The sequence below is a fragment of the Sturnus vulgaris genome, chromosome Z (genome assembly GCF_052056855.1).
Source record: "Sturnus vulgaris isolate bStuVul1 chromosome Z, bStuVul1.hap1, whole genome shotgun sequence".
Lineage (NCBI taxonomy): Eukaryota > Metazoa > Chordata > Aves > Passeriformes > Sturnidae > Sturnus > Sturnus vulgaris.
This window is the reverse complement of record NC_142283.1, coordinates 36,259,741-36,284,161: the sequence shown is the minus strand read 5'-3', so window position 1 is coordinate 36,284,161 and position 24,421 is coordinate 36,259,741. Positions and strand designations below refer to the sequence as shown.

General features: G+C 39.3%; 1 protein-coding gene across 3 annotated transcripts in view; it reads left to right on the top strand.

Moving 5' to 3' along the window:
- PIGG (phosphatidylinositol glycan anchor biosynthesis class G (EMM blood group)) overlaps window positions 1-24,421 on the top strand; it is an 88,814-nt gene that overhangs the window by 35,812 nt on the left and 28,581 nt on the right. Inside the window, exons 10-13 of one of the 3 annotated variants that reach the window (XR_015799536.1) lie at window positions 1,415-1,606; window positions 8,209-8,518; window positions 8,653-8,762; window positions 18,363-18,526. Coding sequence is in view for 1 of the 3 variants with exons in the window: in XM_014882393.2 (XP_014737879.2) it covers window positions 1,415-1,606; window positions 8,209-8,518; window positions 18,363-18,526 (666 nt within the window). In the remaining 2 variants the exon portion in view is untranslated. Of the gene's footprint in view, window positions 1-1,414; window positions 1,607-8,208; window positions 8,519-8,652; window positions 8,763-18,362; window positions 18,527-20,843; window positions 20,937-24,421 lie in introns of all 3 variants that reach the window. The other 2 variants (XR_015799535.1, XM_014882393.2) reach the window with 2 other exon arrangements.

Sequence of the window (24,421 nt, the reverse complement as noted above, 5' to 3'; positions counted from 1 at the left end):
AGAAACATGAAGACTACATTTTCTATCTCATAGTACTCTATATCTTATTCCTCTCACTTTTCTCCACTGGCTTTCAGAGAACAGTGTATCTCTTGGGAATCTTGTTATGGTGTACAAACTACTTGACTGGGTCCTGCATGCAGAACTAACAGGACAATTCATCTGCCCTACAACCTTTCTTCCGTGACTTTCAAGCACAACAGCTGGAGCAGCTATTGGCCAAGCTCCTGATAAAGTGTATACTAGGAAAGTAAACCTGTTTGAAATAAAGTAGTTTTTATTAAATCAGAGATAAAACTGGAGTTTCATAAGTGTGATTGAATTCAATGCAGGTAACAGCCCAGGCATGCTATTAGTTTCCTGAAGTTAGTGATGTTTTATCATGGGATTTTGAGTTGTGGAAAATAGAAGATGGAGTCCTTAGCTCTCAAATCTACATGATGTTCTTAACTGAAGGCAAATTTAATAAAATTAGTGTTTTTATACTATTTGGGATACTGGGAATATTTTCAGTAGGCATGGGTTGGCAATTCTTGGACTACAGTAGGCTTTCTGAAACTATGTGTTAAGGGATGGGTGCACATCTTTGCCTTACCCCATTACATTTTGCAGTACTATTTCCTGCTGCTGAAGATTTAAATATATAGCACTAGCAGCATGCTCAGTGAAATGCCCTTTATTCTGCAATGAGTTATCTATTTAGGATGTAAGGGAACAAACAAACAAGCTGTATCTGTGATCTTCTCTGCCAATGATGCAATTTTTGTGTCTGTCTCACGTATGCATTGATACAATAAAAGGTATTATAGTTGCATAAGGGAATCATATTGTGCTAATGAGTTTGTGTGTGTGTATTTTAAACTAAGTATATTTTTAGTCATTTTGGGGAGGTAACATGTGTTCTATAGGTAGTAGGGTAGGTAATATGTCTAAAATTAAACAAATTCATATGTAGTTATTTCAAAAGACAGTTCTAATCCTGTAGTGCAAAAGTCTTTCGTGTAGTGCTAGAAAATGAAATGCTGTAGTATAAAGAAAACACTTTTTCAAAATGTATAAATAACAAAACCCTAGTTGAAAAGCAGTAGACCCTTTTTCATTATGCAATACCCAGCTCAGTTTTTATATAATTTGCAGAATAATTATCATATGGTGGAACACAATAATTACACTTTTAAATATGCATGCTTGAATAGAAAACCTCATTAATAAAACTGCTTTTCTAAAAATACTAAAATATTTTACCATACCTCTTGGAAAGTTCATAACAGATACCACTGCAGTGATTAATTTGGTGCTGTATTAATTAATACAGTTTATTCAATACCGTGCTGTACCTAAGGCTCTATCAAATGTGTTTAGCACTAATTACTGTTTTAAAAGGAGGGTTTTTTTTGTTTTTTTTTTTTTCCAGCTCTGAACATAAATCTGAACTCTCCTTCTTGGCTGCAGTCTCCCTTCTTATGATCTTCTTTCTGGTTCAAAGAAGATGCTCCCTGGTTTCAAAAATTGCTATGGCACTTGGGCTCCTGGGAGTCTACAGTTACCGGGCAGCTGTTGGAAATGTAGTATTTCCATGGCAACATGGTGGCAAAGATATTTCAAAGTAAGTTCATCAACAGATAAGTAACTGTTTCTAGCAAGGTGTTGAACACTTTGGCTATCAGGGGATGAGGTGGACAGGATGTTCTAGGTTGGAAGGACATTCTCACAAATAGATTTGGAGTTTGTAGGTGACCAGCACTGAATTTTTGTGATGTGTGCTAAATTTTAAGCCGCATGAAGTGTCTTTTGACTGTGAAAAGTGAGCAGCCAGTCAGATAAAAGTTAATATGAGGAAAATCTAATAAGTTATACTCTATAATTTTGCTACAAAAAACTCCTAATGCACCATCTCTTATTGTTTTAGATGGACTTGCCACATCTAGCAAAGCAGAAGCCAATCTAATTTAGCTACTTCTGAGTTTCAAAAGTGCTTAGTAGTTCAGAGTGCTGCTTTTCCTTACCTTACTTTTGCAGTTGAGTGTTCTATAACACAGGCTTTCAATATGTTACCATGCTTTTCTCAAGGTCTCACCTGTGCAGCACAGTGCATAATAAGGATTTTTAGTCTGATGCTAAGTTTCTTAAAGAACTAGTTAGTAATTGTAAGGAAGTAACAGATTTGTGGAAAACTTCCGGAGTCAGTGGGTACGTTTGATGAGAAGTAAGAGATTATGGAAAAGAAGCTGTTGAAACTGTTGTCTTTTGGATGTAATGAACTTTCTCTTGCACTCATTTTGAATTTTATATCAATACAAATGCTATCAGACCTTCTTAGTGAGGGGCCAGAGACTCAGAAGATGTATAGAGATGGAAAAAACCCTATAGCTTAATATCGTAGGATGTAAAGAAGATCAGATTTGCTAACATGGCATATTTTACAAGAAATATTTGTTTATAGGTGTATATATTTACATACATTCCATCTCTCCAAATATTGAAGATAATTCTAATTGTATACTAGTATTAAGTTAACACTGTGTGTTAGTTCTGCTTCATGAGAAAATAATGATCATTTTTACTTGCTGTGCAGGAGTTGGCTCTATGCGTGAAACATGCCTGATTTTTGAGTGTGACCTCTAGTTTTGCCTTGTGTTTTCAGTAGAGCCTTGGAGAATAATACTATCCTTGCAGCATGGGACAGAACATTAAATACAGTAATTGAGCCACAAATAAAATGTGATTAGAGAAATAAGTGCAATACTTAAATACTGAAATCAAACATTTACTTGAAACTTGTTCATTCTACAATCAGCATATGAATCTCAATTTTTACAAAATACAAAGCTTTTTGTATTATTTCTATTTTTAAATAAATAGTGAACACAGTGATTTACTTAAATTATGTCAGAGCTTTATATAAACACCAAGTGAACCTTGCCATGGCACACTGTGGCACATGATTCCCCTCTGGAAAGGTTCTGCCTCCCTCACACACAGTAGTGCCTATTATTTTGTGTAAAAACAAACCAGCAAACAATCCAAAACGAACTTGGGTCTATGCCTGCCAGATCAGAACATTGTCTCTGTTGTAATACTTAGCAGTGCACAGCACAGGCTGGCTTAGGGCTTCCAGCATGGTCCCTGGCAGTGGCCACTCGTGCTAACATATGGGCTTCTCAGGAGTTAAGTACAGGGCCAAATAGAGAGACATGATCAAGAAAGATCACTGACTTATCAAACATTATCTTCAGCAAGGCTCCCTGTACAGCATGTCAAAAGAGATGGGAGACAAATCTTAGTAGATTTCAGATGGTAGGTGACATGTTGACACAGTGATAGTAGCTTATCTTTATTAGATGGTTGATGTGATATATGTGATAAAAGCCTATTTAAAATGCAACCAAAAACTCAGGACTTTACTTTAAATGTGTCTAGATGTATCTTTAGTGTATTAGTGATCTGGAATAGCTCCAGATCCAGGTGCAAGGTAGAGGTAATTTTGTGAAATATGAGAGAAAGTTGTAGGCAACACTGCATTTTTTCATGCATAGTGCCTTCTTCTCTAAGATGGAGAAACTTCTCTCTTTTTACCTCAGAGTTATTTTTTAAAAAGTTGTAGTCTATGCAATGAAAAATATGAATATATAGTATACTAAAACAAACAAAATAATAGTAGTGCATTTGCTGAGGAACACTTTCTCTTGTTTGAATCTTCATCAACTGGTTAATTCCAGTTTTCACTCAATTTATTGAATAGGCAAATACTCCAATCTATTTCCTAAAGTTTTACCTCTAAAGTAAATAAAGTGGTAATAATGACATCAGATGTACCAGAGATACTGAAAAGAGCCACTGAATTTCTGCATTAGCCAGAAATACAGGAATTCTCTTAACTTTACTGGCTTTTACCTTTATTCTTTCTCCCCCAAAGGAAAAATCCAATGAGCAATATAGGGTTTTTCCAAACGGTTGCTCTCTAAGGGAATAAAACGGAAAAGCTCTTTTGCATAGGCTGTTAGGTATGACTTTGAACCATTGAAAGGTAAATGACAGAACAGTGCGCTGTATTCAGGCTTAAGAAAACTACATTACTATTGTGTCATAGTTTTGCCTTTCTTTCTTGGTTCTGTACATGCAAAAAGAAAATTGCATATTTAAATGCTCTTGCTTGTTGTTTCTCCTCTTGCTTTTTCTCTCCGGTATGTGAAAAGAAAGATTGAATTTAAGCTTATTTTTTAATAATTGGCTGAGAAGGAATGTGACCTTTCTAAGAAAAAAAAAAATTATTAATTTACAAAACTTACTTTAGAAATTTTGTCTAGTGGTGTTTTTTTGTGGTCAGTTAGTTACATTGGTTACATGAGTATAACTATAATTTTACTATTTTTAGAGTGCTGGTCTAATCTTTCATATACTGCTGAGTCCAGATGACTCAGGAATCCTCACTTCTGAGTGAATTATATTAACTTTGTAGGAGATCATGTTCACTCATTACTCATGTATAGAGAAGACTGATAGGAAGAGATTGACTGGTGGAGCTGCACTCTGCCATGTCTCAGACAAACACACCTGACATCCACTTCACAGGAAGCCAGGGACCTCCTGCCCTCTCACCACCAGCCAGAAGGAAGGGACCTCCAGGATGGAGGGGAGTGAACATGGGTTTCTGCTTGGGGTGGCAGGTGAAACCCCTCCTGACCTGCCTCATCTCCTCACCTGTCCATATGCAATAGAGACGAGGCCCTGGAATGTGAGCACTGGGGAAATGAGGATCAGAGAAATGAGAATGTGAGTGAAGGTCCATCGAGGTTGATGAGGTTGTCTATGGCAGAGCAGTTTACCCCCCACATCACAACCTCCTCAGTTAAGAAAAAGAAGGGTAGTAGTCATTGGTGACTCCCTCTTGAGGGGAATGGAGGGCCTGATATGCCAGCTGGATTCAATCCAGTCGGGAGGGTGGGTTGCCTCTCTGGCACCTGGATAAGGGATATCACCAAGAAACTTCCCAGCCTGGTGCAGCCAACTGATGATTACCCACTGCTGGTTTTCCAGGTGGGTAAATGACCAACTCCCAACAACAAGGGTGCAGATGATCAAAAGGGATCTCAGGGCCTTGGGGACAGCTGGTCAAGGGGTCTGGAGCACCAGTTGTGTTCTCTTCTATCCTACCAATTTTAGGGATTGATGGGGCACGAAACTGGAAAACCAGGCAGATGAACACCTGGCTTTGAAAGTCGTGTTACCAGCAGAATTCTGAGTGTTTTATCACAGGTCAGTTTATATGACACAGAGTCTGCTGATAGTAAATGGAGACGACCTCTTTCACAGGGGAAATCTTAGCTCAGGATTTAGCAGGGCTCATTGAGAGAGCTGTAGACTAGATTTGAAGGTGGATGTGGATATAGCCAGGCTTGAACACAAGTAAGGTTGCAAAGACATGGTGGGATACCTCACATGACTGGAATGTTGTCATGAAGGGCCACACGTTGCCTTAGGAAAGACAGACCAGGAAGATGCATAGGTGGAGCTTCCCTCTATGTGAGGAAACACTTGGAATATATTGAGCTCTGTCTGGGGTGGATGATGAGAGAATCAAGAGCTTATGGGTCAGGATAAAAGGGCAGACTACAGTGACATTGTTGTGGGTGTTTGCTACAGGCCACCTGATAGGAAAAAGTGGATGAGGATTTCTGCAGGCAGCTTGAGCAGCCTCTAAGTCACAGGAGGATTTTAACTCCCTTGACATCTGCTGGAGAAGCAACACAACAAAGTACAAACAGTCCAGGGGGATCCTGGAAAGCACTAATGACAGCATTCTGACACAGGTAGCAGAGGATCCCACAATTCATTTGCTCAATTTCATAACAACAAACAGGGGAGGCCTTGCTGGAGATGGGAAGGTTGGGGGCAGCCTTAGCTGTAGTGACCATGAGATTGTGGAGTTCAGTGTTGGGCAAAGAGGAAGTAGGACAACAAGCAATCATGGACTTCAGGAGAGCTAATGTCAGCCTCTTGAGGGATCTTATTGGAAGTATCCCATAAGAACAAGCCACGCAGAGAAGAGAGGCCCAAGAGAGATGGATGATATTCAAGGGTTATTTCCAGCAGGCTTAAGAATGACACATCCTGATGAGCAAGAAATTGGGAAAATAGGGTAAGAGACTAGTGTGGATGGACAAGGAACTCCTGTTGTGGCTGAAGTGTAAGCAGGAAATGTGCAGAAGGTGGAAGTAGGGTCTGGCCACTTGGAATGAATATAGAGTGGTTGTCAGAGAAGGTAGAGATGAGACAAGGAAGTCCAAGGCTCATCTGGGGGTAAATCTGGCCAAAAATGTCAAAGACAACAAAAAGAGCTTTTTCAAATACATAAAAAAAAAAAGGAAAACTAGGAATACTGTGGGCCCTTTACTAGATGGAGCGGAGGCCCCTGTAACAGAGAATGCAGAGAAGTCACAATTACTGATTGCCCTCTTAGTACTGGTTACTGTACTGACAAGACCAGCCAGGGATCTCTGACTAAGGAGACCATGGTGAAAGAATGTTGAAAGTAAGACTTTCCCTTGGTCAAGGAGGATTGGGTTAGAGAATAGGCAAAGCTGGCATCCACAAACTCATGGGTCCTGATGAATAGCATTCACAGGTGCTGAGGAAGCTGATGGGCATAATGAGGCTTCTAAGGATCATCTCTGAAAGGTCGTGGCAATCAGGAGAGGGGCCTGAGGAGTGGAAGAAAGAAAATGCCACCCCAGTCTTCAAAAAGAGCAAGAAGGAGGATCCAGGAAGCTACCAGCAAATCAGCCTTACCTCAGTGCCTGAAAAAGTGATGGAGAGCACCTCATTCTGAAAATGAGGCCATCGCTATCCACATGGATAGAGATTTGTTCCATCTGCAATGGAACAAGTGCAGAGATGAACAAGGAGAGATCAGTGGATGTCGTCTACCTTGACTTCAGCAGGGATTTCAACAGTCTCTCTCAGTATTCTCATGGACAAGCTCAAGACGGATGGACTGGATGAGTGGACACTTAGGTCCTGGCTGAATGGCAGATCTGTGCAGCCCTTCTAAATGACCTCAATGGGCTGGACAGTTGGGCAGAGAACCATTCAAAATTGAGCCGAGGCAAGTGCAGGGTCCTGTACCTGGGGAAAAACAACTCCAGGCACCAGCCCAGGCTGGGGGTGACCTGCTGGAAAGCAGCTGTGTGGAGAAGGAGCTGGGGGTCCTGGTGGACAACAAGCTGTCCATGAGCCAGCAGTGTGCCCTGGGGACCAAGAAGGCCAATGGGACCCTGGGGTGCATTAGGAAGAGCATTGCCTGCAGCTCAAGAATAGTGATCCTACCCCTGTGCTCAGCCCTGGTGAGGCACATCTGGAGTGCTGTGTCCAGGTCTGGGCTCCTCAGGACAAGAGACACATGGAGGTCCTAGGGTGAGTTGAGAGGTGGATTCTGAAAGTGGTTAGGGGACTGAAGCATCTCTTTTACGAGGAAAGGTTTTGGAAGCTGGGCTTGTTCAGCCTTGAGGAGAGAATGAGAGACAGCCTCAGCAATGTCTCTGAAGGAAAGGTGTCAGAGGATGGATCCAGGCTCTTCTGGGTGGTGTCAAGCAACAGGGCATGAGACAATGGGCAGAAACTGATGCACAGGAAGTTCCACTTGAATATGAGGAAGAACTGTGAGGATGACCAGACACCGGAACAGGTTGAATTAAGTTGTTGTCTCCCTCACGGGAGATATTCAAGAACTGCCTGGACACAATCCTGTGCAATATGCTCTAGGATGACCCTGCTTGAGCCTTGAGCAGGAAGGTTGGACCAGATGACTTGCTGTAGTTGCTTTCAGTCTTAGTTTCTCAGACCTTGCACTTCTAGAAAAGCAGGTTGCAGTTTTTAAGCTTACTGGTCCTTATCCTTGTTAGCTTTTTTGGACAACACGCTGTGTTTCCTTCAGAAGCTGGCTTTCATAAGAAATTAATCACCAAAATAATTTATTGGTGGTTTGAAGATAGCGTATGTGCTAATTACACTTACTACTTAAAACATACATTTTTTTTGGTAATGGAATTGCTTAGGGATTTGGGAAATACTAGCCTTGGATTTAACCTGTTTGGCAGAACTATTTGGTCTTGATCTCTCTTGAAAGACTATGAAGTAGGTATTACTAAGTAACTAATCTTGCTGTTTTACTTATTTATTAATTCTTTTTCAATTTTATTTTCTCTTTAGGGGGATTACTGAAGCTCGTTTTGTTTATGTCTTTGTTCTTGGCATAATCTTCACTGGTACGAAAGATTTACTAAAGTCACAGGTTATTTCTGCAGACTCCAGCACGAAGAGCACAGGATTGTGGGAAGTATATAGTGGATTGGTTCTACTAGCAGCTCTTCTATTTAGACCTCATAATTTACCACTCTTGGTGTTTTGTCTGCTTATTCAGACAATGATGACTAAATATATTTGGATACCTTTGAAATTTGATGCAGCACAGATTACTATCATGCACTACTGGTTTGGCCAAGCTTTCTTCTATTTTCAGGTAAGCTGAATATTTTCTCTGCTATTTCAAATGAATATTATCCATTGTAAATAAAATGCTAACTAAATATTACAGTTTACTAAGTTCTCAGAAGGATTTCGTTTCTAAATGCTTTTTTAACATCTTGTTTTCAGAATCAGGGAAAGATGCATACCTTAGTGTCTTATTCTCAATGTAGATTTCCAGAAGTGTTACAAGGATCAGATACCTATACCAGGATGATTTCGATCTGTTAATAGGCCTTGTAAGTACTTTTCAGATGATAATTAATTTTAAAATGTCATCTGAGTTGATTAATACCAGTAAAAGGCAGGTGACTTTTGTCACTGGTTCTTGAGGCTTACAGTTGGTCTATATACTGTTTAAGATTGAAGGAAAATGCTGTGGCATGTAATATCTCTTATGGGAACCAGAACTAATTTTCTTACTTACTATATCAAATGATACCTTCTTTCCTGAGGAGCCTTACTTACTTCTGTCACCTAGTTGTCTGTGTTGCAAATACAAGGTTGCAATTCCACGAAAACTTTTGTTTTGCATTGAAGCTGGAGAGGATCTTTCTACTTCTAAAATTGTTGGAACCTTAGTGTAGCAGGCTGTCTAAAGAGGACATTTGTTAACCAGGGAATCAGATTTAGGGGATAGGATTTGCAAAATTTCAGTGTAGGACTTCTGTTGACCTTACCTCTGAGGCATGGCTAGGGATTTTAAAACTCTGGTCAAGTATAGGGTATTGTAACTGCAGATTGAGGGTTGGCTTGATTGAGACTAGTATATGTCCGGATAGGGAATTGCTGATGCAGGTAAGATCATCATGATTCATCCTGTCCTACCCACTTTTCCTGTTCAGAGGGCATAGCATGTCTTGATTGAGTGGCTTTTGCGTGTTTTGAATATTACTGTTCAGGCAGTCAGTTTTGATTGCAGCCTTCTGAGAGAGCGCCTTAGTACAGCTGGTAAAATGTTGAAGACAGAGCCATCTCTGTACTGAGGTACCAAACCAAAACAGCTGCCAGAAATTTAATGGTGGGGAGGCTATCAAGAAAATGATAGTTGTGGAAAAGAGACTAATACAGAATGGTTCAGAATTTTTCATAAAGCAGCAAATGGTTCATAAATGTTTTCAGTGATTCTGAATTCTTGGTACACTTGGCTGAGAATTTCACAGAACCATGAAATTACAGGAGAGTTGAAGCTGGAAGATGCCTCTGGAGATCATTACTCTAACCTGACCCCATGAAACAGCAGGTCAAACAGACCAGGTTGGTCTGAACTGTGTCCATTCACTATTTCAAATACCTGAAAAGGGTGAAGACTCTGCAAGCTCTTTGGGCAGTTGGTCCAGCTTGACCACCCTAGCTAGTAAAAAAAGCTTTTTCTGACTTTTATCAGAACTTGTTGTATTTCTGTTTCTTTGTATTGCTTTTTATTCCTTTGCTAGTCACTATCAGGTGACTGAGAAAGTCAGTGTCTGGCTACATTTTCTGTACTTCCCCATATCAGGTATTTATGCACATTGTTACGATCCCTGCTGAGTTTTCTTTATCCTCTTCAAAATAAAAAGACCCAGGGAGTTGCTTTCATGACATGTGCTCTGTTCCCACCATCATCTGTGGTGCTTCAGTGGACATTTTCTGGTACACCCATGCTTTTTTGTGGTGGCAAGCCCAGGACTGGACCCAGGCACCCAAATGTGGATCTCACCACTCCTTATTAGAGATAATGTAGATCTCCCTTAATCAGCTAGTGAGGCTCTCCCTTAATGGAGTCCCAGATGCTGTTGGTCTTTGCACAAAAAGGATAATGGCTGCCTGATCTCTTCCAAACTGCTTTCCATATGGTTAGTTCCCAGTGTGACCAAAGGCATGGTTTTATTCCTCTGAAAGTGCCGAATTTGGCATTTCTCTTTGGTGCACTTGCTGAATTTCTTGTCGTTTCATTCCTCCAACCTGTCGAGGTGCCTCTGGCAGCACCTCTGATGACAGCAGACCCATCTGTTGTATCTACCACTCTCCCAGTTCTGTATTGTGTGCAGACTTCCTGAGAGAACTCTCTGTCCCACTGCCCAGGTCATTGGTAAAGATGTTAAACAGTATCAGCCCCAGTGTCAATCCCTGTGGCTGATCACTAGTGATTGGCCTCCAGATGGACTTCAAGCTGCTGATGGCAGCCCTGTGAGCTCAACATTTGAGCAGTTTCCAGTCTACATGAGTGTCCAGCTTCCTAGCCTGGACTGCATCCATTTGTTTGTCTGAGGAGACGCTTAAAAGTGCTTGTGAGGTGAAAGTGCCTTAGATAAATGTAGCTCATATATCTTCAGCCAGTATGGCATGATAGGAAAGAAAACAAAAGCTTCTTAAAGTCATAGTTTTGTTTTGAAAGTGTAATGTGGCGGGTTAAATGTTGTGTCTCTTGTGCTCTAAATGATGCCAAAAATTTGGGACAGACTTTTCTAGAAGAATTTACATCAGCTTTGAAGCAGCTATAAATGTCTTACAGAAATAAGGTATTAGAGCTATCAAAAGCGTGATACATCTTTCCATTTGAATGTGCTGTGTCAAAGGGTTTTTTTTCTACACCAGTAAGTAAGACCAGTATAAGATTACAGGATCTGGTAACATCTGTTTCAACTTTGTAGTCTTAAACTGGTGTTACAGGAAAAACTGCTCTTTTTCATGGCGCATGTTTTGCAGTTTCAACTACCCTTGAAATTGAGAAAATTTTTTTGTTTGTTTTTAGAAGCCTGGAAGTAGTGATTTCCATTTTACTTGACTGCAAATTGTGTTTTTGCATATCATGCAGTTTCAGAGCATCTGCTTAGGCCCCATCACTCTGCTGGCATTTGACATAATTTTGACATTTCTTCTAGAAGTGTTTCCTTTGGAAATAATAACTTCCAGTATGATACAGATTTCAGCAAACTTTAGGATATTTGAAAAATTAGTTCTGACAAGGGAATTTCTTCCACATAGACATGTTGCTGAATCACAGCATCCAGATCTCATAAATGAGAAATTCTCCATTGTTCTATTTTAAGCCACATTTCTAGATGGGTCTTTGTGCATCTCCCATCACTGTAAGATCTGAAAAACGATTTTATCTGGGTGATAGTTACTTTTCAAAACTTCTGTTAGAAGCACAGCAAAGCTTTTTCCCTCATGTCGTTTCTCATGCTGCTTTGTATGAAGTAGAGCAGGTCCAGATAGAAAGAAAGCTGCCTTTTTGTGTCCCATCACATGTCCGAAAGCTCCAGCTTGGAAAGATTGTTTTGAATTAGCAATGGCTTAGCAAAAATTTCGAGGAATTCTTAAATTGTTTTAGCACAGGGCCCTTTAAAAATCTGTCAGTTTCAGAAGAACATCCTAACAGTCTTCTAGAATTTTTTGTGTCTGTCCACAAGAATCGAGATGTGTGCCTGTTCATGATGCCCAAGACTGATTAAAATGACAGATGAATTCTAATAGAACAGGAAGGATTTCCTCTATTGTTTCTCTTTATTTCTATTTTTGCTTTTCTATTTTCAGAACTTTTCTATTTTCAGTCTTAGAAATGTTTCAGAAATAGAGAAGTCAATTCTGCTAGTGAAAAAAGAGCTTTTAAGGGACAAGACAGATGGAATTTTCTTTCCCAAACCCTCCTCCCTACTTCTTAGAGAATAAATTTTGTTTCTCTTTTAAATATGTTGTGAGTACATTTATATTAGATACCTTCTTAGGATGGAAATTAAGAGTTTGACCAAAATTCCTGTCTTTAGATGTCAGCTTGTTCTTTTATTCTCTGATGAAAAAACTATCCTGAAGGTATGGAAAGAAACAAATTGAATCATACAAGGGTAAGAGGGACTTTTTTTTTTCTGATGGCATTTCACAATTGAAAGCAGTTACCTGATATGCAGGATATTACCATGGAAGAGTAGAATGGTTGAGCTAGTAGTTCATAAATTACAGAGGCTACGAAGGTGCCTCAAATCTAATTAATGCTCTCTCTTCAGTTCGTAAATTTCTCTCAGTTTATACTGAAAATAGCCTTTCCAGTCTGGGTCCATATTTCCAAGGATGGAAGGAACTTCTTCCAGAAATGATGTGTAATTTCATGCCTCTTTTATGTTGTTTTTATTAGTGTGGTATTCTGATCTGCATTATCTGGGAAAATGAAAAAGCTGGCAACATACAAAACCGAATTCTTAAATTTTTTTTTTTATGTATTTAAATACATTCTTCCCTTTCCTTTGAGTTCTATCTAGAGTATAATGACTTGTTGCAAAGGGAGAAGTGCTCAGTTTTATAGCTTAAAATCGGGATTGAAATGTTTCTTTGGTTTATTAGTGACACATAATTAACGGATAACTGTGTATTGATAATTAACTGCTAGTCACTGAACTATAGATGCAGAATCCATACCAGATGTACAATAGGTGAACTTTTACCAATATTTACACCATTTTGTGTACCTGATTTGGAAAAAAAGCTATCCCCTGCACTGAGACACCTGTCTCCCAAACACATGGATGTAACCTCTCCCCTTCAGGTATGTTTAAGTCTCTTCTCATGGCAGTGCAGTTTTCCCTGTTCACTCACAACTCTTTTGACAAATGCAGGCATTGTTTTCCTTAAGTGAGTGATGGAAGGTGGAACTCTAGATGTACCCATACCGGTTTAGTAGCAGATTTTAATTCCCTGAATAAGCCATTTGGTCTTTTTCCTTTACCTTACCTGGGAAAGCCAGGAAGGTCTTTGCTTGGTGACATCTTTCAGATCCCTGCCTTACTTCTGTGGCTCCCAGTGAAATGGCACCATTCTTACTGAGTACAGTTCAGGTGTCCCAGGTTTAGCAACTACCTGTCCTGTTCACAACCATCAGTGCTGAGTTCTTACATTTTGACTGACTTAGGAAAGGGCTGTGTTTCAGACAGAGCATGTATCGTTTGTTCTCAGATACTGAATAAACATTAAGGAAGTACAGCTGGGCTGTTTCTGCTGGAGGAGTCTATCAAATTCTCACCTTCAGTATTGACCTCCGTTCAGCTCACTCTTGGTAACAGATAGTCACTTGTTTTCTGCCTCAGGAGCAAGCAATACCTATGCTACAATTCTAGGAGAGAAATGTGAAGGAAGCACAACTGTATTCTTAGGTATAATGTGTACTGCTGGCATAGATTTAAATGTCTTCTTTGACTTTGTTTCTCTAAGTTTTGTGGTCACTAGAGCTGTCACTATTAAACTGAGTTTGGAGTGATGCTAGGATTTTAATTTCCAGACAGGCATGAAGATCTAATGTAGCATACAAAAAAATAGTAGGCTTATGGTTGAAATACAAGAATTGAAAACCACTGAAATTTTTTGGTGATGTAGATCACATTGGATACTAAATTTAAACTGTGCTAGCTAAATGGAGCACGAGAAAAGAAATATAAATGAAATATGGCATGCTTCCATCTGGAAATAGGAGAGAGGTTTGGAGAACTACTTTTTGCACATATCTTGGTGTGATTATGAAGTAAATGAGACTTGTCCATGTTGCTGAGCCTTTATTAAGTCTTGGTTGACAATACGGTACATAATGACTAAAGCAGTAACTCTGTCTTGCTGAGTATGGATTGTAAATGATGGCCTTCTGAATATGATAGTAAAAATAGCCTTGTTCGGATAGCATATTTAATGAATGAGGCACTATTCTTTCAAAAAAGTAGAGTCCTGCAAGACTTCATGGAAGTAGATCTGTGAAAATCCTAAGTGTACAGAATAAGCAAGGCTGACAGGAATGGATACTACTTTTCATTAATCAGTTGCTATAGCTGATGAACATGGGGAGAAAAAATAAAGCACCTGGATGTGGAAGCAAATTTTTTTATTTTGAATAAGTAGGAAAAAAAAATTAAGGGTGGGTTGAAAACAAATACCTTGATCTTACATTTGGTTTTGCTTTCTGCATTTCATCTGTGTCTGAACCCTTAGTGCATCTCCTGTTTCAGAGTTTAGTTAGCAGACTTCAGGGTCATGTCCTTGATGGAGAGAGGAGCTGATGGGAGAAAAGCAGAGGGAGGGGCCCGCCCTTCTTTCCATTCTGGTTGTGCTTTACTGCCTGTATTGCCAGCTGTGTAAGCAGGTATGTGTGTGCCTCTCTTGTACTTTCTGTATCCTGCCCTGGACCTGGTGGCTGGGCTTTCTGGCCTAATCTTGGACTTGCCTTTTCACTACAGACTTGCAATCCCTGGGCTGTGTCTAGCCCTGACCACTGTCTCTGAATCCAGCCCTGATCTGGACATGCCACTGAAGAATACTGACTTACTGCCCTCGCCTGTGTTGTTTTCACACTCATTTCCCAGCTTACCTTCCTTTGCAGAAGCAAAAGAAGTCCCTTTCTGCTCTCTGGTAGTTTGGATCTAAAAGGCAAATTTGTTAAGCAGTTGTAAATTAAATCGGAAGACTATGTGTGATGTCATTTTCCCAGCATTTTAGCAAGATTTTTGTAAATAGTAAGCCTAGAAAAAGGTTACTTGCACAGGTTGTGCAGTCTTCATGCTTGGAGGTTTTTAGAGATTGTTTGGATAAAGAACTGTGTTATTAATGTGGAGCTGCATAAACCCAATTTGTTTTCTAGTCTTGTTTAAGTAATTAAGGTCTTTGCTTTATTTATCACTTTGTGTGAATTGATGAAGTGAAGCAAAGTTTAAAGTACTCCAATATTGTAAAAAATAGATTAAATTAATAAATTTAGTCAGAATACTGTGTATATGATTGCAAGCTTGAGAATCTCTTGATGAATTTTGCAATGAGCTTGAATAATTGATTTTCTCCTAAGCCCTGAGTTGTCCATATCTCATAACTCAGCATTCATTTCCCAAAAGTATGTTCTATCTTTATCATTACTATTTGTCCTTAAAATGCAGTGAGAATAGAAATAAATAACTTGTTTGTGTTCTCTTTAATAAACCAGCTCCTAAAAAACTTATTTTGTAGTAAATATTGCTAAAAATATTTTTGTTTCCTTGCATGAAAGCTCATAAATGAACAAAAATTACATGTATTTATTTATTTATTAGTCTTCATGGGGTTTTGTTGCCATGCTTAGAGCAGTATATCTGTGGAATGGGAGAAAGAAAATACAGTTTCAGTTTCCGGTGGTTTTTATCACTGGAGGAAACAATAGGTTTGTACATTTTTAGAATAACTTATATCTAATTTGTCTCGCCTTTACGTAAAGAGGTGGGCTGAGTGACATTTTAAAGTGACTTTAACTTTTTATTACGATTTCAAAGTATAGTAGGATAATTTACCTTGGAAAGGACTTCAGCAATCCCACAGTTCAGTCCCATTTCCAGAACAGTGTCAGCTGTGAAGTCAGACGAGATGACTCAGGGTCTTGAAACTTCCAAGATCTGTCTAGAGACAGCAGAAGCTTTCTGGCGAACCTTTTCTGAAATACTGGAGTGATATGTTAAAATAAAAGGAGGCACTCTGAATTGTCAGTTATTTATTGTGTGGAGTATTAGAATTTATAGCTATGAAAATTTAGTGTAAATACATGAATTTGTCTTGTAGAAAGATATCTAATGTGGAGCAAAAATGCTTCTTAGTACTCACCAGGGCTCTACCAGTGGGGAACAGTAGTAGTAGTATCCATGAGGCTGGGCAGATACATGGTAGGAGCCAGATGTTTGGACACTTCACAGTGTGATTGGAGTTGCATGTGGATCCAAATGTGTGCATCCTTGTCTACAGCTATGTCACTTTAAACAAAGTCAGATGGAGTGAGCCCTGTGGGGAAGGGACTTGGGGAGCTGAGAAGGAGAACCTGTTTCTTCCTCCGGGTTCTTTGCTTGCCCTACCTTTCAAAAGGAAGTATATAATTTTGCCTGCACTGCTTCTGCAGGACCAGTGACATGTACTGCAGTGCAGCATTTATTTTTGCTTCTTCTCACATACAGTGGCATGGGGAGTTGCCCCAAGGTGCCAAAGATCAGCCATGTTCATGTGGATTAAACAGTGTAAAGATACCTTTCAGCTCCTCATGACATGAGCAGGAAGGATTTTCTAATGTCTCAGCTTTTCTACTCTGTACACATCATGCAGAGGGGAAGGGGAATGAAAAATAGGTAGATGTGGTGGGCAAAAGACCTGCTGCTATACCCGTTTATACCCATTAAAACTGGGGAGTAGCCTTATTTTACAGCTTTCTTTTCCAGTCTCGTATTACAGATTCAAGAGCACAGGCATGCTTTTTCTTAAAGCTGTTTATCATTAGCTGTGCTTTGTGCTTTGCTTTGCTCCTGGCATTGCTGGGCATTGCACTAAATATATAACAATAATTGATTACACTGGTGCAGTGATTACTACACTGGTGTATGATGAAAGTCAAAATGAGGAAGACTAATAGTCAAAAGTCAAGATTTTTCTACTTTATGATATCTTGGTAAAATCCATACCATACAGCCCTCTTACAGCTTCAAGCTCCCCTTACATTCTGGGATATCTTCATGGTGGGATTGATGGAGATGGTGACTATTTAGAATGAGCTCTGAATGGTTCCATCATAGATGCCTTTTTTTCACTTAAATTTTAGAGCTGTCTCAGGAACAGGATTTTTGCTGGTGCCTAGATAGTTATCTACCTAAAATAGCTTCCTGTCTTTTGTGCTTCTCTCTGTGCTCTGGGCTTTGTGACAGAAGTGTGTATTTGATGATAGCACTTCCTTGCTGGGGTAACTTGCAGTTCAAGAGGATTGCAGTCACTAAGGTGACCTGGGGTCAGGTTTGAGGGAAATGTGGAGCCACCACTCCTCATATGCTCTGCTGGGATTGAGTCTAAGGCTGTTGGTGGTGACAATCCTTACATTAGTGTTCTGGGATTCTGTAGGTGGAAAAAGAGGGTTTGATGGCTCTTAGAATATCAGTGCTGTAGAAACTGATCAGTTGCTCAGGGTACAGCAAGAATATCTTAGAGCTTTCTCACGAGTCTGAGGAAATCTATCTGTGACTTGTTAATATAAGAAATACTCTGCCTTAATCACAGGGGGTGTTTGTTACTTAAGGTATTTGGGTAAAGTTAAGTACTTTTGGATTGTCAATGGAAAACACTTCCTTCAATTTTACGTTGTTCCTTGTTATTTAGTGGTCCTGGCCAGTGGAAAAGAAAACTAGGTAAAACATACCAGACTTTGACAGCTCTTGATACTTTAATTGCTGTATCTTCCTTCTGTTTTTCTCTTGGTGGGTTTAAATGCCTTTTATTGATGATTCAGGCTATCTAGGCTGACTTCTGGTCTATTTCAATGCAATCTTATGTGGTATAGAGATTTGAGAAGGAGAAACCTCACTGAATTTGCCTGTCTTAATCTGTTTACATGCAGGAATTTGTGCCATGAGGCAGGCAGGTGGGCGATGTAATGTTCCATTACAGCTCTAAATTAGAGTCCTGCTGTCTCTGAAGGCAAGAAATACTTATTTCTTGGTGTAATTTTAGGCAGCAGACATAAAATCTTGTGTTTGAACCTTGTATGATGAAAAATGCATCTTTTTCATTAATGTGTCTGAAATCAGCAAGTGGAGCTGTTTATTTTAAACTTTTTTTATAATGTAATTTATGAAACAATAGGCATGTTAATTTGCAGACAAAATAACACTCGCAAAATAGCATGTTGTTTATGCCTTTGTTAATCTGTAAATTCTCATTAAAAGCACTTGTTTGGTAAACTGCTTTATTGAAATTCAGATGTAAAGAATATGGCTTTACTGTAAAGCACTTTAAAAAGTAAGTCCTTAACTAGTGCAATAATTAATATTATTCTAATTTTAAATGTATCTTTGGAGGTATTTGGATATTTACTATTTTATCCTTATTTTCAGGGAAATTCAAATGGCATTGCTACTGTGGACATTTCAGCAGGTTTTGTGGGACTAGACAGCTATGTGGAGATACCAGCTATCCTCCTCACAGCATTTGCAACATATGCAGGACCTTTCCTTTGGGCCATCCATCTGCTGTGCTACTTGAGTTCTGAAGTTAGCAGGTAATAATTTTTGAACTAAAGTAATGCTCCTCTATGCACTCTAGGTATAAATACCATCCATAGAGTGTATATATTTTCAAAGAAATTTTTGTTCACATGATTGTTTTCCCTGAAAGTTAGTTTTATATTAAAAAAATGCATGTTAGTTTTTTCAGTAGAAGTTTGTATCACCTAACTCTTCCTGTTCCATTTTATCTGCAGAAGTTTTGTTTTGGGAATACACATATATGTTTTACTAATTTTGCTTCTTAATGAGTTCTCAATTTGCTGTGCTAAATTACTTTAAATTTTATTATGGTTTTTTTTTTGACAGCATGTTCTGCCTAAAAACATTTTTCTTGAAGCTTTTTAAGTAGAGGCCCAAGAAGGGCTTTTTAAAGTATTAGAATAGAATTCAAACTTAACTAACATGGTGTTCTTTGAATGTTCTCCTTTGACATAGTGACACACAGTATTATAAGTAAAACTTACTAATATTATTGTATGTTACTGGTTATTGCAGTCATTTGTAGCTAAAATATTTGTACTTCTCTGGGTTTCTTGTATGGTGAATAAGTTAAAGTAAAATGAATTATTTCATTGGAATTTTAAGAAGTCAGTTGTAAAATGATAATGTAATTTAAGAGTGTACATGTAAAATCCAGTTGGACTCTCTAAAATTCCTTTAAACTCATCATTCAGGGTATTTAAACTGAGCGATACAATATATTACAATAGGGGAGTTGTGAATTCCATATTGTATCATATCAGTGCACAAATGCCAAAACTTGATATACTTTCACAGAATTAACATTTGACAATGACTAAATTCTTACCATCTCAGAGTCTTTTCGCTATTAGCTACATTTTTTTTCAGTGATGAAAAAAATATTGCAGTAGGTTTGGCAGGTGGGATTTTAGACAGTATTTAGTTTATCACAACCTTTTGCCTTAGGCATTGTCAACCTTTGTAAACCTCTGACTCTCTTTTATTTACACAGTGTCATCTACTCTCACCCTGTCAGTGATTTTTGTTTTCTGACTTTTCTCTTCTCTTTTTGCTTCTTTATTTTGGGCTATGCCTACACTGTGTACTTGTGTTGGCTCAGTTGTGTTCATTAAAACTGTAAGGAGTTGGGGTCATCAGCTGACCAAGCTGCACAGACCAGTGGAGGTTTTTGAGCCAGGGAGGACCTGTTCTAGCAGACTTAATTTGTGCACAGTCACTGTGTCTATTGTTTTGGATTAACAGGCTCCTTTAACAGGTATTCACAGTGATTAACCTTTGTTCACTGATTTGCCTGTCTGCTACATGCCTCTCTAAAGATGTCTAGCAGTCTCTGCTTGGTTGCTGTGGATTTATGCAGACCAGTGCTGGGGCCATTGTATTAATCTACTCATGCACTCCTTAGTGTAAATTGAGACTCACTGTAGAGCCTTACCTCTTAGTCTGAGGCCAGCTACCTTAGTCTTTAGTCTTAAATAGATTGATACGGTCTAAGTACTGGTGTTTGAGAATAATACTTCTGAAAGCCAGGCTTTTCTCTGCTCATCTGGTACATTTTTGCTTCAGGAGAAGTAGATGTGGAGTACACTAATTATTGATGTCTTGATTTGTGTAAACGCAGAAAGCCCTTCTATTAATTTTCCTTGCTGCCTGCTGACTTGACACCAAACTGAGTTTTAACTTTGTTTCTAATGCTCCCCAGTTTAGCTTTAGTTACTGTTTTGCTCAATCAATACATTTTTCCAGTATCCAAACTCCATTTTCTCCATTCTTTCAGCTCTGTTTAACAAAAGAGTGAGCATGTACGTACAAAAAGTTTTGCTACTTTTCTTCTTGTAAATATGGGACCCATGAATCTGGGTATTGCTTGCATTCTATGAATGACCTGTTTTTCCCAATTTTTTGTATCCCTGCTCTGATTTGTTCACATCCATGTTTCTGCCGTGTTGTGGATTTTTTTTTGAAGCCCCACTCTCCATTCTTCATTGTCACACTGTAGGTGCTTTGGAACTGACACTTTTTGCTTGAGCTTGGTGGATTCTGATTAGTGTAGAGAGCACTGCTTTGGTGGCATTGTCTGGGGAAGGAGGAGAAAAAAATAATAAAAGGAACTTCAGTTTTATTGTTGTTTAAAACTCAGACTGCAGACTGTGATGAACACTAACATACAATGAAGAGAAAATGATAACATACACCATGTTTTTGGAAAACTCTTCTAACAAAATAACAAAATCTTTGAGTATCTGTACTGGTTTTATGTTGCTTCAAATATTATGCCTCTGCAGTAGTGTTGGTTGTTGTTCTGATGTTTTCCTGGTTGAATTTTTGCAGATTAAATCTCAGCTAGTAGTGTTGCCAGGTACAGTACTGGCTTAACCTGCTCTCAAGGGGGTAGCTATGGCCTGTAACACCCACATCACTTATGTAAGTAGATTCCATCAAGCAGCTTGTGTCTGTAGCCATTTTAAGGTTCATTTGGGTCAACTGGTAAGGCTGTTTCCCAATGAAGCAGTACATAAATATGGACTGGAACCTCTAGCTGCTGGGACATGCTTCAATTGGTATGTTAATCTGCTCAGAATTTGGGCTATATGCTTTTTAATTTACTCTTGTGTTTTGCCATTGCTGTCCAAATGATTCTTATTACTTGCTTGTTACTCCTTGGAACCAAAGCCGGAACTGCAGAAGGCAGGGGGTTGACTGCTTCATGTTTTCTTAAGTGTATGAGAGACTGAACTTTTTTTAAGAAAGTGCTAGATGCTTTAGGATGTTCTTTATAAAAGCTTCTTATTAACTGCTTTATAGTAATGTGCCTAGGTCAGTGGAATTCAAACCCCTACTTTTTGATGTAGTTCTGAGAGCAAGGTGAAGATGTGCCCAGAGCCACTCAGCAGTGTCATTCTTAGCAAAGAGCCTTGCATTCTGCAGCCTCTTTAAGAGCTGTTGCATCTGAGGAGGTTGGCCTGGATAGGAAAACCTGACTCCAGGGCTGTTGTTAATTTCAGCCACTTAGAAGAGCCCATGTAATTTACAGCTGCAGTTGGGTTGGCTTACCAGAGCTTTTTGCTGAAATTCTTTAAAGCTGCATTCCATTGGGCATCACTACCTAGGGGCAAGTACCCATACATACCCTTCCCTGTTTTGGCACTTTGCATTTATGAAGCCACAGAGTACTTGAGTCTGGAGTCCAGCCTTTCTGCACAGAGGAGGATCAGTCAGAGCAAGGAGAGATACTCCAGTGTCTTCTTGAGCAACCTGTTCCAGCATATGGCAGCAGTTGGAGTTAAACAGTTCACTGGTGTTTAAGGGGAATTTATTGTATATCATTCATCCCTTCGCTGAGCACCAGTGAGCAGAGTCTGAGTACATCTTCTTTACTTCTGCCCATGAGCAGAACATTCACGAACATTGGTGAGATCCCTGTAAAACTTTCTCTGCTCAAGGTTAAACAGTCCCAGCTTTCTCAGCCTCTCACTTTGTCAGATGTTCCAATCCCTGAGACATCTCTGTGAGCAGCATTTGCTGCTGTCTACTCATGCCTGCCTTGTACTGGGGACCCCAGAACTGGATCCAGAACCCTAGGTGTGATCTCACAATTGCTCAATAGAGAAGGAAGATTGTCTTCTTCAACCTGCTGGCTCCATTTTTGCCCTGCAGCTCTGGTTTGGTTCATGGGAGCATTGTTTGCTCATGTTCAACTTGTTGTCCAGCAGGAATGACATATGTCCTTCTCTGCCTAGCTGCTTTCCAGATGGTCAGCCCCAAGCCTGTTCTGGTGCATGGTGCAGAATTTGGTGTCTCCCTTTGTTAAACATCTTGAGTTTCTTGTCAGTCCATTTCTCCATCTGCCAAGATGCCCCTGAGTAGTTGCAGACCCATCTGCAGACCCAGCTCCTGCACAGACTATTCCTCCCAGTTCTGTGATGTGTGCAGACTTGCTGACGGAGTGCTGCCCCATCTCCTAGCTCTTTAGTGAAGACATTAAGCAGTACTGTGTGACATCCTGTGGTTGATCACTGGTGACTGGCCTTCAAATGGAATTTCTGCAGCATGTCAGTAGTTTTTCAGTTCACCTGAATGTCCACTTTTCCTGGCCTGGACTGCATCAGTTTGCCTGTGAAGATGTGATGAGAGACATTAAGAGACTACTTGTGAGATGAAAGTGCATTAGAAACATGTAGCTCATGTATCATGCTGGTATGATAAGGTGGAATAGAAGATAAGGAGGTTTTCAGATAGTATGTTTGCTGTGGAAATGTAGTTGGAAGTCCTTAAATAATTTGCTTTCATCTGAACAAACTCCCGAAACTGTAAGATATTCTCCTCATATGGAAAGGTAAATGTGTTTCTAAAATAATTAAGTGGCATGTGATAGACACTAACATGGATATTACTGCCACTTTTAATCCTTCAGGCTCTCCTGAGAAACTTGGCAGCATAAATGTGAAGGGATTTTCACAGACAGGAATAGAAAGAACTCTTTAGGTTCAGTTTCCATGGAAACTGTGCAAAAACTCTTGAAACTATTTTTGAGATAGGGAGTACTGATTAAACTGATGCCTGAACTTAACCAAGTGTTCTATATGTGACTTGCATGAATTCCTGTGAACACCTGGTTCCTGTAAAAGGTAGTTTTTACAGTGACCACACTATTGCTCTGATCTGGATTAGAATTTTGGGTTTTTGGGTCCTTACAACTGGAAGAGGGCCCATGTTGCTGGATAATTTGACCTACATTATATGACCTCGCTGTGCAGTACACTCCAGATGGATTCCGTTTCCAAGCTCCTACCCAAACAAAATTGTCATGTGGGTGATGTTCACAGTCTTGTGTAATTACCACTCTTTAGTGAGGCATTGTGATAGTTTTCAGATTACCAGCACGTTGAAATCTGTGTTTTAGTTGGTTTAGTTACTTTGATGTCAGGGGCATTTCCTAGCACTAGAAGCCTGCATGCCTATTAGTTTTTGTTCCTCAGATATCAGAAGTTGTAACAGTGCTTTCATATTAGCAAAGGGCTTTCACATAATGGATGCGTGCCCAACAGGAGAGTGTTGATAGTTGCATAACTTGAATGTTAGGCCTTGACTTTGTTAATGTAGAACTTTGGCACTGCAAACTTAAATTTTGCTCTGAATTCTTTTATAATGCTGATCTAAACAGAATTAGGAAGGTATGCTAGCTGAGGAATTTTAGTAGTTCGTGTTAGAACATCTGCCATCCTGTTTGGCTAGAGTTCCCAATGTTGCTTACACAAAAAAGTTCATTAAATGTTAATACATGCAAAGCTTATTGAATATATTAAGGCAATTGGTATTAACCATGTTGGACATGAATAATCTAGGGGAAATTTTGTGTCCCAATGGTAAACATGCAGAGTATCCTCAGAGAATAATGACAGTCTAGTCAGAAACTGTTATCAGGAATCTAAAAGGACTTGAAAAGCTGAAAAGATAATAATGAAAGGTTAGTTAAGTTTTGTGTCTGTAAATAAACTTATGGCAGTCCTTTCTGTTGTTACTGAACTATGTTACTGGAACATAACAGAGGAGAGCTAACTTTCCTCAAAGTTGCAGGATAATAGGTGGTCGTACAGTGTGTTATTTTCAAAAAACACATCATTCTGCAATAAGTGGAATTTCAGTAAATTTATATGAAAGGGACTAGGTTTTTCTTCACTGCCATGTAAGGAAATTTTGATTAGTCAACCTAGCTGATAGTAGGTGAAGGACTGTGAAGCTTGGTGCTGTTATGAAATGAAATTTCATTTTCCTGTGTGCCTTCCTGCTGTCTCTGACTCACTTCATAATATCTTGCTTGTGGTCTCTTCTCTCATTCTTCTGTATCCCTTTCTTTAGCTTCTTTGGTATTTTCCTTATCCCTCTTGTTATACTCTTGCCACCACCAC